Raw genomic sequence first — 15,832 nt, forward strand, 5'->3', positions numbered from 1 at the left:
CGTTTCGTTTTACACAATGTAATACAAATTTAAACAATCATAGTTAAATTATGTTACACTAGCGTATTAGGAATAAGCCTGTAAAGCTACTTAGATGTAAGTGTTGCAAAAAAAAATTATAGTAGGTTTAGATTGATAGATAAAATATAGAATATGTAGTTAGAAATACTGTATTGCACACAAAACATGAGATAAACAAGACAAAAAAAAACAAAGACACTAAAAACTAAAAACAATTGTATGCAAAGACGGCCTTATTGCTCAGAGCAATCTTCACCAGGCAACCTTAGGTGAAAGGAGAAACTAAGTATAGCTTGAGTAAGTAGGTGTACTCGTATATCCCGTCAAAGTTAATTTTGTCGGACTGTCGCATATGGGCGACCTTACGCACAACAGACGGAAACGTTTAATAAGTGCGGAAACCCGCCCAGAGTGAAGAAGAAGATGGGCGACCTTCTTCGCCCTCTGATGCCCTCCACTTTGCCCTCTGGTAGTCCACTTTGCCCTGCACGACACGACGTAGCGTAGGTAGGTAGGTACACACTACACAGATGTAGAAAATAGTTTCTAAGTTAATTATTATGATAAATCACAACAACATAATTGGCATGGATAAAGCGCCGGCCGTACCAGTTGGTGATTGGACTGGAATCACAATTTTGGAATGTAGCCGACGACCTTTAGCCAACGCCTTGTTTGAACAAGGCATGAGCGATTAGCGAATTAAGGGTCATAGCAGACACGATGCTTAGCTTAGCATTAGCGATCGGCGTTTTAGTTTACTTTTCGGAAGCTTGATGCCGAAATTGAACACTCCACTCTGCATACACTACAGTCGCATTGTTCAAGTTGATTTTTGGAATCTCATTGCTGCGTTTGAACGCTAAAACGCGCGATTACAATACAGCGATCGAACACAGTAAGTCGTCAAGACACGATGCAGCATGAAGACAATTATTACAAAAACGCGCGATTTCAATACAGCGATCAGCAGCGATACGAGCGATGGCCTAATTTCTGATCACTGATGCTACAAGTTTTGTTTGTGCTATGGCCGTACCAGTAGGTAGGTAAATTAATGGTATATAGGTACTTCTAAATATTTAAAAGGATAAGGTGACTGACTGACTGACTGACTGACTGATCTATCAACTCACACCTCAAACTACTGGACGGATCGGGTTGAAATTTGGCATGCAGATGCTATTATGACGTAGGCATCCGCTAAGAAAGGATTTTTGAAAATTCAACTCCTAAGGGTGTGAAATAGGGGTTTGAAATTTGTGTAGTCCACGCGGACGAAGTCGCGAGCATAAGCTAGTTATCATATAAAAGGATCTATCAACGCACAGCTAAAACTACTGGACGGATTGGGCTGAAACTTGGCTTGAAACTTGTAACATCTTCAACAAAGAAATTTGAATTTAATTGAATTGAAGCAGATAGCTATTATGACGTAGACATCAGCTAAGAAAGGATTTTAGAAAATTCAATCCCTAAGTGGTTAAAAAAGGGGTTTGAAATTGGTGTAGTCCACGCGGACGAAGTTGTGGGCATAAGCTAGTTAATTATACATAAATAAGTGGTATCTTGTAGTTCTCCATTTTAAACTAACTTAATTTCAGATGATCATAAAGTAGTTTTAAAAGAGCCAATTTTTAAATTGCCACATAAACTGGACCTTTGTCGGGCACCCACACCCACAGGTAACTTACGTAGTAAGAGTGAAACTTGAAGTTTTTTTTGTGACAACCCTGAAAGCACTTTTTCTCCAACGATTGGGGTACCTAGGTATTTTTTATCAGGTTTTTTTAAATACAAATGGCGAGCAAACGAGTAGTTGAGTCACATAATATTAAGTGATTACAGCCGCCTATGAACATTTGCAGTACCAGCGGTACCACCAATGCGTTGCCGGCTTTTCAGGAATTTGTTGGTCCGCCCCTTGAATAATCCCATGTTGTAATCTAATGGGAACACCGCCGAAGGGAGTTGATTCCACAGTTTGCATGTGCGTGGAAAAAAGGATTTGGCAAAACCGGTTTTCGAAGTGCGCCAGACACCCAGGCGGTGAGCTCTTCCGTAAATCTATACTTACGTTATAACATGCTGCCCTACAAGAAAAACGCTATGCGCCTGTACTTAGACCACCTACCCAAAAAGCTTTAGGCAATAAAATTAATTTATACTAGATTCTTGCTCACTTTGTACCTAAAGCAAGGGACGTGCGCTACCTAGGCAAATAGGTTCCTTATATACCTGTCTGTAACATACCTGCAAAGGCACCTGTAATCCTGATTAAACGGCCACACCTTTTTCAGTATGAATATCTTTACCAGACACAGAGGCAGATTATCCCTAAGGCAAACTCGGCACATGCCTAGGGGCGCGAGGTTACGAAGGGGCGTGCGCAATCGTGTAGAGTTCCATTAGGTACCTGGCCTACCCAAGTAATAATTATCCCAACTAAGTAGGTAACTAATATTATCTTGGCGTGACCGAAACTACCTTTTCTTTTATATAGCAAATCGTGAGGAAACCTGCATGCCTGAGAGTTCTCCACAATGTTCTCAAAGGTGTGTGAAGTCTTGTGTGAGAAGTCACCGGAGTGAGAAACGTGCGTCGAGTGTGTTTGGGATTTGTGTGGTGCTGCGTGGTGGTGGTGCGTATTGCTTGCCTGGTGGCTGCTTCTTCCTGCATGTTTAGCAGTGGGAGGGCGGGCGGTGCATTCGCATGCTGCATGTTGCACCATACAGATTCGATCTGTTTCAGCGGATTGTAGCAAATTAAGCTTTTGGTTCATTGTATATCATGGACTTCCGCAAAGTAACGCCTGCTTCTATACAACGATGATGATGATGATGATGATGATCTTTCCCAAATAACTTCAAGCATTTTACCAAAAGCTCGAAGCTAGGGACTTACCTTTGGTCGTTTTTAATCATAACCACAAATCTAATATTATGACGTGATGATCGAACCCTATTTTCATGACGTATTAATATCTCATAGCGTCATTTGAAATAGAGGATAGGTTTAAACCCGATTGCCTGACCAAGTGACCACAATCGCATTATGATTTAGGTAGTTGATTTGGTAGATACTTACCTAAAGGCTAAATTAAGTAAGTATTTTCCTTATGTTATATCTACCTACAATACCTACCTACCTAAGTTTATTGAACATAATATTACTTGCAAATTACCTACAACAAAAACTGATCCTTAGCTATACCTACCTAAAAAGATATATACTTATTTGAAAGGAAAAGGTGACTGACTGACTGATTGAGCTATCATATCAATGCAACGCACAGTTCAACCTACGGGACGGATCGTGCTAAAGGTATGCAGACAGCTGACGTGAGCATCCGCTAGAAAGGATTTTTTGAAAATTCAACCCCTAGGGAGGTAAATAATTTAAGCCTCAATAGCTCAACCGGTAAAGGAGTGAACTGAAAACCGAAAGGTCGACGGTTCAAACCCCGCCCGTTGCACTATTGTCGTACCTACTCCTAGCACAAGCCTGACGCTTAGTTGGAGAGGAAAGTTAATTATATCAGTTAACATGGCTAATATTATTATTTTAAAAAAAAGTAGGGGTTTAAAATGTGTGTAGTCCACGCGGACGAAGTCGTGAGCATAAGCCAGTTTCAAATAAAATAGGTAGGTATACCTAGATACAAAATATCTTTTACTGTAAGAAAAATCGGCCAAGTGCGAGTCGGACTCGCACTTTTTTGATTGTTTTCGGATTTTTCCCTTTACGTTTTGTGCTACATTACTATATCTAGGTCCACGGGACGGTCCCTATAATAGGTTTAATTGATTCCCTTGACGGGTCTTGACAGACACTACCTACAGACAAACAGACGGTCCCTACAATAGGTAGGTTTAATTATTGATTCCCTTGACGGGTCTTGACAGATACGACAGACAAACAGACAGACAGACAGCAAAGTGATCCTGTAAGGGATTTTTTTCCTTTCGAGGTACGGAACCCAAAAAACGGCGGACTTTCTACAAAACATCTCCTATTTTTAGGGTTCCGTACCTCAAAAGGAAAAACGGAACCCTTATAGGATCACTTTGTTGTCGGTCTGTCTGTCTCTCTGTCTGTCCGTCTGTCTGTCAAGAAACCTACAGGGTACTTCCCGTTGACCTAGAATCATGAAATTTGGCAGTTAGGTAGATCTTACAGCTGACATTTGGGGAAAAATCTGAAAACCGTGAATTTAGGGTAAGATCACATAAAAAAAAAATTGTGGTCATGAACTAATAATTAGTATTTTCAACTTTCGAAGTGAGTGACTATATCAAGTGGGGTATCATATGAAAGGTCTTTACCTGTACATTCTAAAACAGATTTTTATTTATTTTTATGCATCATAGTTTTTAAATTATCGTGTAAAATGTCGAAAAAATACGACTGTAGTACGGAACCCTCATTGCGCGAGCCTGACTCGCACTTGACCGGTTTTTTTTTCTTTGTTTTTTCTACATTATAGTTCAGCCCAAGCAACAAGTTACTACATGCTGGAGCAACGATCTTTCTCATTCAACAAAAACCTAAATGGCTTCTTAACGCCCCCACTCTCGCCACTCGAAAGGCACTTTCACTTGAGGAATTCGTCGGTGGGCACAATGACGTCAGGTTTGCGCAACCTGATGCAACGCAAACCTAAATAATATGCATAATATGTCAAGTTATGTGCTATAATTCACGTTAGATCGAAGAAATATGTACAACAATACAGCTATCATCAATCTCTTCTCTACAAGAATAAAAACAAAGTCGCTTCCCGCCGTCTCTCCCTCTGTACGCGATCTTTTAAACTGCGCAACGGATTTTAATGCGGGCTCTCTACAATAGACAGAGTGATTCAAGAGGAATGAATGAAGAGTAACGTTTATAGTTTATCTAGCTTATGCTCGTGACTTCGTCCGCCTGGACTACGTAAATTTCGAATCCCCATTTAACCCACTTAGGAGTGGAATTTCGAAAAATCCTTTCTTAGTGGACACCTACTCTTTACAAAAACACACCCTCCAAATTTCATGTCTCTAAGACCAGCGGTTTAGGCTGTGCTTTGATATATAAGTCAGTCAGTCAGTCAGCCAGTCAGGACTTTGAATTTTATATACTTAGAGATATTTGGTTCGTTTTAATTTTTTGAAATATGACGATAATTGTTCAAGATGTTGGAAGAAATCAAGTCGACTGAGAGCTTTTATCGAAATTGCTGTAAATTTATGATATTTTTGCGAAAATTAGCTACAGCATGATAATAATAATGTAAATCATCCCATCTGAGATCTCCCGTGGCGTGTACTGCGCATCAATATGTAGGTACCTAGGTAGTTAAAATTATTTATTTATTTTAAAAATAAATAAAAATAATGTTTTTTTTATAATGAATTCTAGCCCCATAAAGGGGCGCCATACAAAAAATCACGGCCTTTTATTACTACAGTGCAAGACCCTATTGCCATAGATAACACACCAGCTAGCGGTTACCATGCTTGACTGCGGATGACGAGATCCTGGGAGCGATTCCCGGGTTGAGCCTAAAGTGGTTAGAATAGAATAGAATAAATTTAACTGTGTTAAGTATTAGATTCCTAGACACACTAGATATACCTATGCTTGATTACTTACTTGATGATCATGCGCTCGAGGATATTAAGGGACTAGATGATATCCGCGACTTTATCCGCGTGGACATAGGTTTTTAATCCCGTGGTAATTTTTTGATTTTTCGGGATAGAAAGTAGCCTATGTGTTAAGTCAGGATTTAAGCTCTCCATTCCTTTCAAGTTAATCCGTCCAGAAGTTTTTGCGTGAAAGAGTAACCAACATACACACACACACACACATACATACAAACTTTCGCCTTTATAATATTAGTGTGATTATAAAATACAACAAAACAGACGTTTTATATAAAAATGGCCATTTATTTTGATATAATATAATAATTACTTACATGATTCATAAAATCTACATTAGCTTAATCTAATTAACAATGTGTATTGCCGACACTAACTGCGCCGTAGTTTTAAGATAGTCCTAACCTATGACCCTATTTACCATCACCGTTCTATATTAGATATTAATAGATGATGCCCGCGACTTCGTCCGCGTGGATTTAGGTTTTTTAAAAATCCCGTGGGAACTCTTTGATTTTCCGGTATAAAAAGTAGCCTATGTCCTTCCCCGGGATGCAAGCTATCTCTGTACCAAATTTCGTCAAAATCGGTTGAACGCATGGGCCGTGAAAGGCTAGCAGAGAGACAGACAGATAGACAGACACACTTACGCATTTATAATATTAGTATGGATTTTTACAAGTTTACGTCGTCGGTGAGTAATACAAATATTTTGTCCCGAATAAATCCGAAATCATTGTCTATTTGGCACAAAATTTTCAAAATTTTCTCTCATCACATAAACATCTCCGTCTCTAATGGTTCGCTTACACGAGCAATTTTTTAGGCAATTGTCGCTCTGCAATACGTATGGGTCAATTTGGAAAATAAGTGGAGCAATCTGGAGCAATTATTTCACTTGCTGAAATTTTCAGGTATTGCAGTAAATTGCTTCATGTGATAGTGACGTTATAACGACGTGAATTGAGGAATTGCAATTGCCCGTGTAAGCGTACCTTAAGCTTAGGCCTAGGCGTCACACTGTTATGACTTAAAATTAATTACACCTAAATTGCAAGTGTCCCATTCTGTGTGCTCACACACAAATGTATTCAAAATCTTCATCAGTATTAACTTTTAGCTAACGTTACACGTTGCTTACAATGATAAAAACTACTTGTTATAACGCATACAACACTTACAATAATTTATAAGTTTTCATAAATTAATTTCAATTTTAAACTAAATGAGAATTACCTCTTCATTAACTTAAACGAGAATGCGAGCAAACTTATGCTCTATTTTTAAAACATTTCGAACATTATATTTACAAATCGCTTACCTAAAAGTTCATAGAACGTACTAGAAATATATCATAGATATATGGGATAAACATTACCAGATTTCGAGAGACGGTTGCAAACCAATCGTCGCGATCGGTTCAATCAAACAATCGATGACCGTCCTCTAATCACTGGTAAAAAAGAACTTAATACTATCGCAACCGTTCCTCCGTCCAATAGGATTCTAGAGAAAATTACCTTTCCCGAATTCTATGGAGGAGTGTCGATCGATGTTTTCACATCTAAGGACGTTTACTCGCCTCTTGAAAAATGCTACGACATCGACAAACTCTGAAACTGCGTCGAGTTTTACGCACGTCGCAAAACCCAACCAGCCGTCTAGGTGTCCGCATTACCGCGGCTCTCACACGCCCTTATTTACAATAAATATTTACAAATAACTTAAAGCTAAGTTATTGCAAAGATTTTACAAGCAGTACGGATGACAGAACTGATAGACGAGCCTCTGACTCCTCTCCGTCTTCTTCATGATGCCTTTCTTGTAGTACTGCCGGATACTTCTGGAGAGCTTGTCATAGTTCATCGCGGGCCTGTTTTTTCTCTTGCCCCACAGTCTGGCTACACGCACTGAATCTTCAATTTTGAAGATTCCGTTACCTGTGGAACACGACATGAATTAAATACTGTTTTATATATAAATAATGGTAATAAGGCTATTGTTTTGAAAGACATCTGTACGCACGATACCTTTTAGCTATCGGATGAAGGAAAATTTACTTCGAATTGGGTAAAAGGATGAACTTTTTGACTTTACCTACAACCAATTGATTCCTAATGAGAACAATAACTATTGAATAAAGTAAAACTAATAAGAATCATTTAAATACATTTAAATGACCCAGATACTCCATATCCTATTCTTGTCACAATTGTTAGTAAATTCCACATAATCAATGTTCGTAGCTAAAATTACCATAATCTTGTCGTTAATACCAAAAATAGACGTATCAACAATAAATAGCTGTAGCTCGAAACAATGTACTGATACCAATAGTATATAGATCCAGTCACGAAGCAGAAAAGTAACCTTTAGAGTATTTTATAGAGTACCTAACAGATGGCTAGTAAGTGGCTTGTTCACCTTGGATTGAGAATGTCGCTATGGGTTTCCTCCAAGAGATATAATACACTACACTCAGTAATATCAGTACCTTTACAATATATGAACAAGGCTTTACACAAAACCCCTAAGTCGGCGCATTTAAATTACAAATTAATAGAAAAAAAATTATGACTACGCTAATAACTTTTGAAATGAACAGAAATGATTAGCTTCCGTGCAATAACAAATTACGAGATATCACTCAGTAGGTAAATTGCTCGCATTGTAATCGACATGGAAACAAAGGAAACTCAAATAAACACAAGATAACTGATATAGTAACTCTTGGTTTAACCACAGATCACAGTAGATCAACATCTCGTGACTCGCACAGGTTTTAGCACCACTTCAATTCTAGATTTATTGCGGATATTTTATTGTATTTAATGTCGTCTCTTAAACCTGTTTGATCACTAACTCTTGTCCACTACTAGTTTTTATGGATACCACTCCAACCTATATTGTTATGTGGGTGTATCCTGAATTATTTATTAAAGGAGAAACTTGTACGACAAGGATCTAATTTACTAAGTACTTATCTGAAAGCAAACTTAATCAATATCCAGGGTACTATAAATTGATAGACAAAATACACAGAATAATAAATAAACAGACCCCGTTAAAATATGAACCTGTGAGAGAGAAGAAGAATCAAAAGATGGTAAAATATACAATATTAGGCCCACTTTACAAAAAGGGAGACTTCATCGAATAAAAAAACATTGAAAAGATTAATAGAGACTTATCTTAAAATAGTTGGACTACGAGTTTTTTTAATCTAAATGTCAAGGTAATAGCAAAAAAGGCGAACTGAAAAAACAGCATCCCAGAGATTTATAAGATGACTTTTATTATTTGAGAAAATTGTATACCCACCTATCAACAAACAGAAACTGGAACCTTAAAATGGGGGTCGTCGTCATAAAGGTCACTTTAAAAAATTCTAAAGCAATGAATCTGTAAGAAATAATATTCCACGAACGGGATGAGTTTGAAATCCCAAAAGAATCAAACAGCATAATAACAATTCAAAACAAAATATTCGAAACAACTCTTGTACAAGTCGAACATAGAAATATTTCGATAGTAGTCGCTATTCAAGTCACGTCCTAAGTTTTAGCAGTTAAAACAACTGTATCCTATTTGTAAATCAAGTTCATCATTAGAATAACAATCAATGTTAAATATTATGTAAGTACATTTCAATGATACTACTACAATGCCTTGTTCATAAATTAAATCGTTATCCGGTACTATGATTTAAAGTTGTTCGACTTGACTTTTTTAAATATTAGATATCCCTATGGCCTTAAGAGCTAAACAAAAATTGAGGCAGTATCCTGGCAGTTCCCTTCAAAATTAAAATTTGCGGAGACACAACGGACTAGCTATTTGCCAGTAACAAGCAACGCAAAAGAATCAACTTTCAGGTTTAACTAAGACCCCTACTATTTAGTATTCTGTGTTTCAACTAATACCTCCTCAAACCTTGGTTCTCAGGCAGTTATTGGGTCGTTTACTTATTTCTATATACTTTCAGTTTTTATTACAATAAGATGTCTTTCAAATACGAGAAGGCGTCTTGATTTTCAGTTACATTAAATTTTTTTATTGTAACCCTTTATAAATCATATTAGATTTTCAGAACTTTCAACGGAATTAAAAAAATAACCAGCCAAGTGCGAGTTAGACTCGCGCACTAAGGGTTCCGTACTACAATCGTATTTTATCAACTTTTGCCTGATAAATCAAAAACTAATATGCCTAAAATAAATAAAAATCTGTTTTAGAATGTACAAATAAAGCCCTTTCATATGATACCCCACTTGGTATAGTAATCTTAGTTGAAAATAACAATATTTGTTCATGACCACAATTTTTTTTTTGTGTCATGTAACCACAAATTGACGGTTTTCAGATTTTTCCCCGAATGTCTGCTATAAGACCTACCTACGTGCCAAATTTCATGACTCTAGGTCAACGGGAAGTACCCTGTAGGTTTCTTGACAGACCGACAGACAGACAGACAGACAACAAAGTGATCCTATAAGGGTTCCGTTTTTCCTTTTGAAGTACGAAACTCTAACAAGTGATTTTAAGTAGAAAAGAATACTCACTTCGATCTAACCACCGTATCGCAGATCCGTGTATATGTGGGGACGCTAGAAGCTCCTTGAGGAACTGCCACAGGTGTATATGAGTGCTGCCCGACTTCACTTTGCCTCCTCCTTGACTTGCGCTAGTGCCGGCTGGTTCTGAATCTTCATCTGCTAAGGAAAGAACATTACTATTAGTAACATCACTCTTATTACCTACTATAAAAACTTTTTTATTACATTATTTTAATGATTTAAAATAATTGAGTTAGCAAATTAGGTCAAAGAATTAGTTAGGCCATCCAAAGGGGTAATGCTGCCAGCATTTTGGGTACAATGCCTAGCTGCGGTGGTCTCGATGAGGTTTTAGATTTAATTTATTTTAGTTTTAATTTAATGTTGTTTTCTTTTTACTTTTAATTTAGATATAAAAAATATTTATGTGTATACCGTAAGCGTAAAACTATGTAATTATATCAGATTTAGATAAACATAACAATAATTTAAAGCTAACAAGTTTTTTGACAATTCTTAAACTTTAAAAAAACTAGATCATAAAATTCAATAAAATCTTGGAATTTGGAAAATTTAATTTGGTTAACGCTTAAATTTGTCTGTACCTACCTATGATAGTTCGAGTAAGTAACAATAATAGTATTGTACTATGCATTCACAAATTCACAATATTATTATAAATCTAAGACGATGTGATTATTTTAATTTAATTTTTTTTTATTAATCATGAATTTTACCTAAAACTATTATAAAACTTATAAAATTGTACCTATAAAAACTATTACGAATATCATATTGCATAATTGTTTGAATTTTTGTAATAGGTATAAATTGCCATATCAACTGTAATTTTTGTGATAAATTGTATGTAACCATAGGATTGAATTGGAATAAAGGCTTTATTTATTTATTTATTTTATGCATATATAATCCTTATTAGTAAAGTTAGGTAGGCACTATTATCCAAATACCAGTAAGAGATACCTATCACGTACGAAAGTGCTACTTTTCCAATTTTAGTAACCAAGACATGACCTTCAATTTGGGACACGTAAACAAACAGACAGTAAACATACTCTCAGCTCTACGGTTTAATGCCTCGGAATCTATTTACAGAAGCTGTTAAAAGGAATATGTAAATATCGTAAATATTTAAAAGGAAAACTGACTGACTGACGTATAGTAATGAACAGCCCAAACGGCGGGGTCTAGTTATATGAGATTTAGAATGTAGCTAGATTCTCTCTAAAATGTAGAAGAAAGGATTTTTTAAAGGAAAAGAATTAGACTAAAAGTGGTGATAGCCTAGTGGCTAAGACGTCCGCCACCTAGTCAGGGGGTCCGAGGTTCGATCGCGGGCTCGCACCCGTAAGTTTAGGAGTTACATGCATTTTAAGAAATTAAGTATCACTTGCTTTCACGGTGAAGGAAACATCGAAAGGAAACCAACATGCCTAAGAGTTCCCCATAATGTTAAGTTAAGAGCCTCAATAGCTCAACCGGTATAGGAGTGGACTGAAAACCGAAAGGTCGACAGTTCAAACCCCGCCCGTTGCACTATTACCGTACCTACTCCTAGCACAAGCTTGACGCTTAATTGGAGAGGAAAGGGTCATTTAAAAAATGGCTAATATTCTTTTTTTTTTTTTAAATGTTCTCAAAGGTGTAAGAAGTCTGCCAGTCTGCAATTGGTCACCGTAGTAGACTATGACCAAACCAGCCTTTTCATTCTAAGAGGTGACCTGTATTCAACAGTGAGCTAGCAAGGGGTTGATAAGCATGACTACTGCTAAAACTATTTTAGCGTTTGTCCAACGTTTAAAGATTCAGTTTGCCATTATACCATTTATTATTACTTGTAGCATTTATTACCCTATAAAACGCACAAAAACCGCTGCTTTATCACTACAAGTTTCTCTAGAAATCGTACAAAGCAAAAAAAATACAGGCATCAATATCGCCTTCCTGTCGCATTCTAGATCAACTCGATCGATAGTATCAAAAGGCATCCATAATCCATAATATATTTTTTAATGTCAAAGCTATTTTATATTTATTTCACACTCATACTCATGATCATCTTGATTAACCAATTGCTGGCTCACCACTGAGCACGGGCCTCATCTCAGAATGAGAAGGATTTGGCGATAACCCACGACGCTGGAATTAAAAGACTTCACACACCTTCGCGAACATTATGACGAACTTTCAGGCATGCAGGTTGCCTCGCAATGTTTTCTTTCGTCGATAAAACAATTATTTAATTGTTATAGGTGCGTGCCCGGAATCAAACCCCACGACTTCCTGAATTGGAGGTGGACGTCAGTTTTACCACTTCTTATTATCATTCTGAACAGGTAGCCTACTATCACCGCTTTTCAGAATGATGGCGACAAATCTTTTTCTTGGATATTAAAAGGAATATAATATTATCAAAAGCTGTTCGTCGCCTGTCAGTCAGATATTTTTACAAGTTGATTTATAAATGAACAGTTTTACAGATCTAACATATTCGACCTTGCGTGCCCGATGGCACAACTCATAGCATCTGGGTCACCGGGAAACGTATAAAAAGCTGGCCCGACATATAAGGGTTTAGCTATCGAGAAAGGAATAGAACTCATTGACGGACTGATGGATAGACTAACTGTAACTGAGCATGCTTTTGATTATGTAGATGCTTACAAAGTTGAGGATAACGACAATTGTAACATTACAGAGGTTCTACTTCTGGCAGATCGAGCTCTTCTTTGAAATGTTTGAGCCCAAAACAATATAAAAGCAAAATACCTGCTCACATATCTATCAATATAAATAGCATCCGCAGTATACCTACTGTAAAATTGTAGTTGTGACTCCTTCGATGAAATTGTAGACATACATAATCCTTCTAGTATCATTTATTTCTCTCGAACAATATTAGTTATTTTACTTCTTGAGATTTTGATTATTCACTTTATTGGGTTGTTCGTAAATTTTCGGCCGTGGACCGACATTAAAAATGCGTCAACACTGACGGAGCAAGACCGGTGGTCAATACTGCCAAAAAGCTCTTATTTACAGACGTTACGATTTCAGTATCATGACTTGTAAAAATATTTCTACTGAATTTATTCACATCGAGACTTTATGTTTTCTACATTTTAGTCAAATCAGCCTCAAATACTAATTTATGAAATGATAAGCTAACACTACCTAGCTACCTACATTCAAATGACAATAAATACGAGTAAGCAATTTTGTAGTACATTAATGCCTTCGTTGCTAACTTTTGATGTTTTAGATCTCGTCATACAACAGTTTGTTTATTTGTCAGACGTTGATTTTATAATTTTCTACCCTTTTTTCCTACACCCGCTTTAATATTTACTTAGCTATTTTTTGCAATTTTGTTTGTATTTCTTTTCATTTTACTGCTGTTGTTTACGGTTTTACGTCAGCATTTATCTTTTTCCGCATAAATTTCTTTTTCAACGGTAACATCTAACGTAAACTGTATTAGCCCAAACAACCTGTCTTCATTTCTGTTGATCTGTATACGATGAACCAAAGAGGTACCATAAACTAGAGGTGGTTTCAAGGTCTCATTCAGCGGCAAATGGACTGGTTAATTCTCATCACTATCATTGATATCACTATCTTTTTATGACGCAGTAAAAGACATTATGTTTGAACAAAATTATTTATTAGTTCCATTACGTCTTTTACCTGCTGGGACCTCTTAATTGACTCCTAAAGTATGAGAAGCAGGGAAAATTAATGAATGCTCATGAGGCGTATAAAATGTGCCCTCAAAAGACGTCGCTTTGTGGTGACCACGACCGCTCTGCCAAGAGTGTTACGACGAAGAAAAATGTATGAGATCAGGGAGAATTGACAAATGCTCATGAGGCGTATACAATGTGCCCTCAAAGACGTCGCTTTGTGGTGACCACGACCGCTCTGCCAAGAGTGTTACGACCAAGAAAAATGTATGAGATCTACATCTCTATGGTCTATAACTCAATGCGATGAACGATATAAATCCAATGGGCAATGCTCGGTATGCCGCGAACTTGCAGGCAGAGATAATTGCTAGTAGCTGTTTCCTGTGCCACTATCAACACTTTTTTCAACTCCAGCTGCCAGCTAACTAAACATGGCGGAGTTACTTCTTTTTCTAAAGCTTTAAGTGTGGTATTATACTGGTGATCTGTCTTTATTTATATATCTGGTACACATTGAAAATGCCGATACGATTAAACAAGGTCTTGTACAAGAAAAATTCCGAGACAATGTAGAATGTAGAGCGAATAATTATCACAGCTTTATATAATTTATCAAAAATTTCCATTTTTATCGTAATATTTAACCATGATGTCCATTTCAAGTTATGGCAAACATAAAAATACAAACATAAAGCAAAAAATGGTTGGTAGTTTAATTTGTTTTTTGTAAACAACGACTCAGAACATCACACAAAAACCATTAACAACTTAATAACATAATTAATCTTAATAATTTTGATTTCGTAAGGCAAGATGGGCTAATTAAACTAAGTTAAAGAATTAATTTTTCTACCACTGTTCCTCTGTCACTGATCCTTCATTTGTAATATTTTACTTTAGCGTTAAGTATGAGTTTGTGCGATTTGATCAAAATTGTATGAGCGTCACGCGTCGGTGTAGGTATATGACATCATTCGTATAACAATTTCAACGCTAGTTTGAGTTATATTGAGCTCAATTTATTTCAAATCTACTTGTAAATGTTACCCTTTTTAATTATTATTATTATCCTTGTTTCAAAATGCCCAATTTATTTTTAATTTTAGCGTTTAAACTATCGTGAGTGATTTCCATTATACATATCTCACACCCGGCTATACTCACGTGTTTAGTCGACGTTAGCTCGACTATTTTTAATTTCTACTACTTTTCAAATCATACTACATATTATTTTGATTATTAAATATGATATGATTATCTTTATATTCTAATTTATTGTGTGTGTTTCATTAATTTTTGTATAAATTAGTATTAATAGATGTGTTATTATTAAAATCAAATGTTAGAATATTTTTATCTGCTTCTTCACCGTATTTCTAATTTTTAAATAAATTATTATATGATTTAGAGACTTGACTCTAAACACGCACCGACGCTCAAATTTTCCCATTTCTAATGCAACAAGCGTCCTCTTTCTGTCCGTCTTCAATTCCCTCGTAAAGCGAGTTAGCAGCCTCAACATATACAGTGAGACATAATATATTATAACATGACAAGGATTTTATTTTACGAAACGGGACATAAGTATAGTAAAGAAGACTAAATGAGGTTGAAACTTACAAACAGTGGCACATTGCGTTGCCCGACCATTTGCGTTTCCACAGTTTTGATGATAACATCACGCTCTTATATCAAAACCGTGTCAACTCAAAACAAAACTTTTATCAGAAACTAAGAAAAATTGATTTTTGATAAACTACAGAAGATATTAAAATTTTAAAAAATATTTAGAAGGAATTGTGTTCTGAATGTAGAAAGCTATAGCTTTATTTCCGTATAGATAGTCAAGGGTTCAGAAAATGAGGTTATCTCAAAAGGCGAAGCTTTTGAGTTGAAACAG

At 36.3% G+C, this 15,832-nt stretch overlaps 1 protein-coding gene across 5 annotated transcripts in view; it reads right to left on the reverse strand.

Moving 5' to 3' along the window:
• Positions 1-5,935: 5,935 nt before the first annotated feature.
• Ets98B (DNA-binding protein Ets98B) overlaps positions 5,936-15,832 on the reverse strand; it is a 47,990-nt gene continuing 38,093 nt past the window's right edge. For 4 of the 5 annotated variants that reach the window (XM_034969259.2, XM_069499294.1, XM_034969263.2 and 1 more), the window contains exons 5-6: positions 10,232-10,384; positions 5,936-7,609 (exon numbers count right to left, since the gene is read on the reverse strand). In XM_034969259.2, the coding sequence (XP_034825150.1) occupies positions 7,419-7,609; positions 10,232-10,384 (344 nt within the window). In that variant the 3' untranslated portion in view covers positions 5,936-7,418. The remainder of the gene's footprint in view (positions 7,610-10,231; positions 10,385-15,832) is intronic. The other variant, XM_034969261.2, reaches the window with a different exon arrangement.

Source organism: Maniola hyperantus, chromosome 6, assembly GCF_902806685.2.
Source record: "Maniola hyperantus chromosome 6, iAphHyp1.2, whole genome shotgun sequence".
NCBI lineage: Eukaryota > Metazoa > Arthropoda > Insecta > Lepidoptera > Nymphalidae > Maniola > Maniola hyperantus.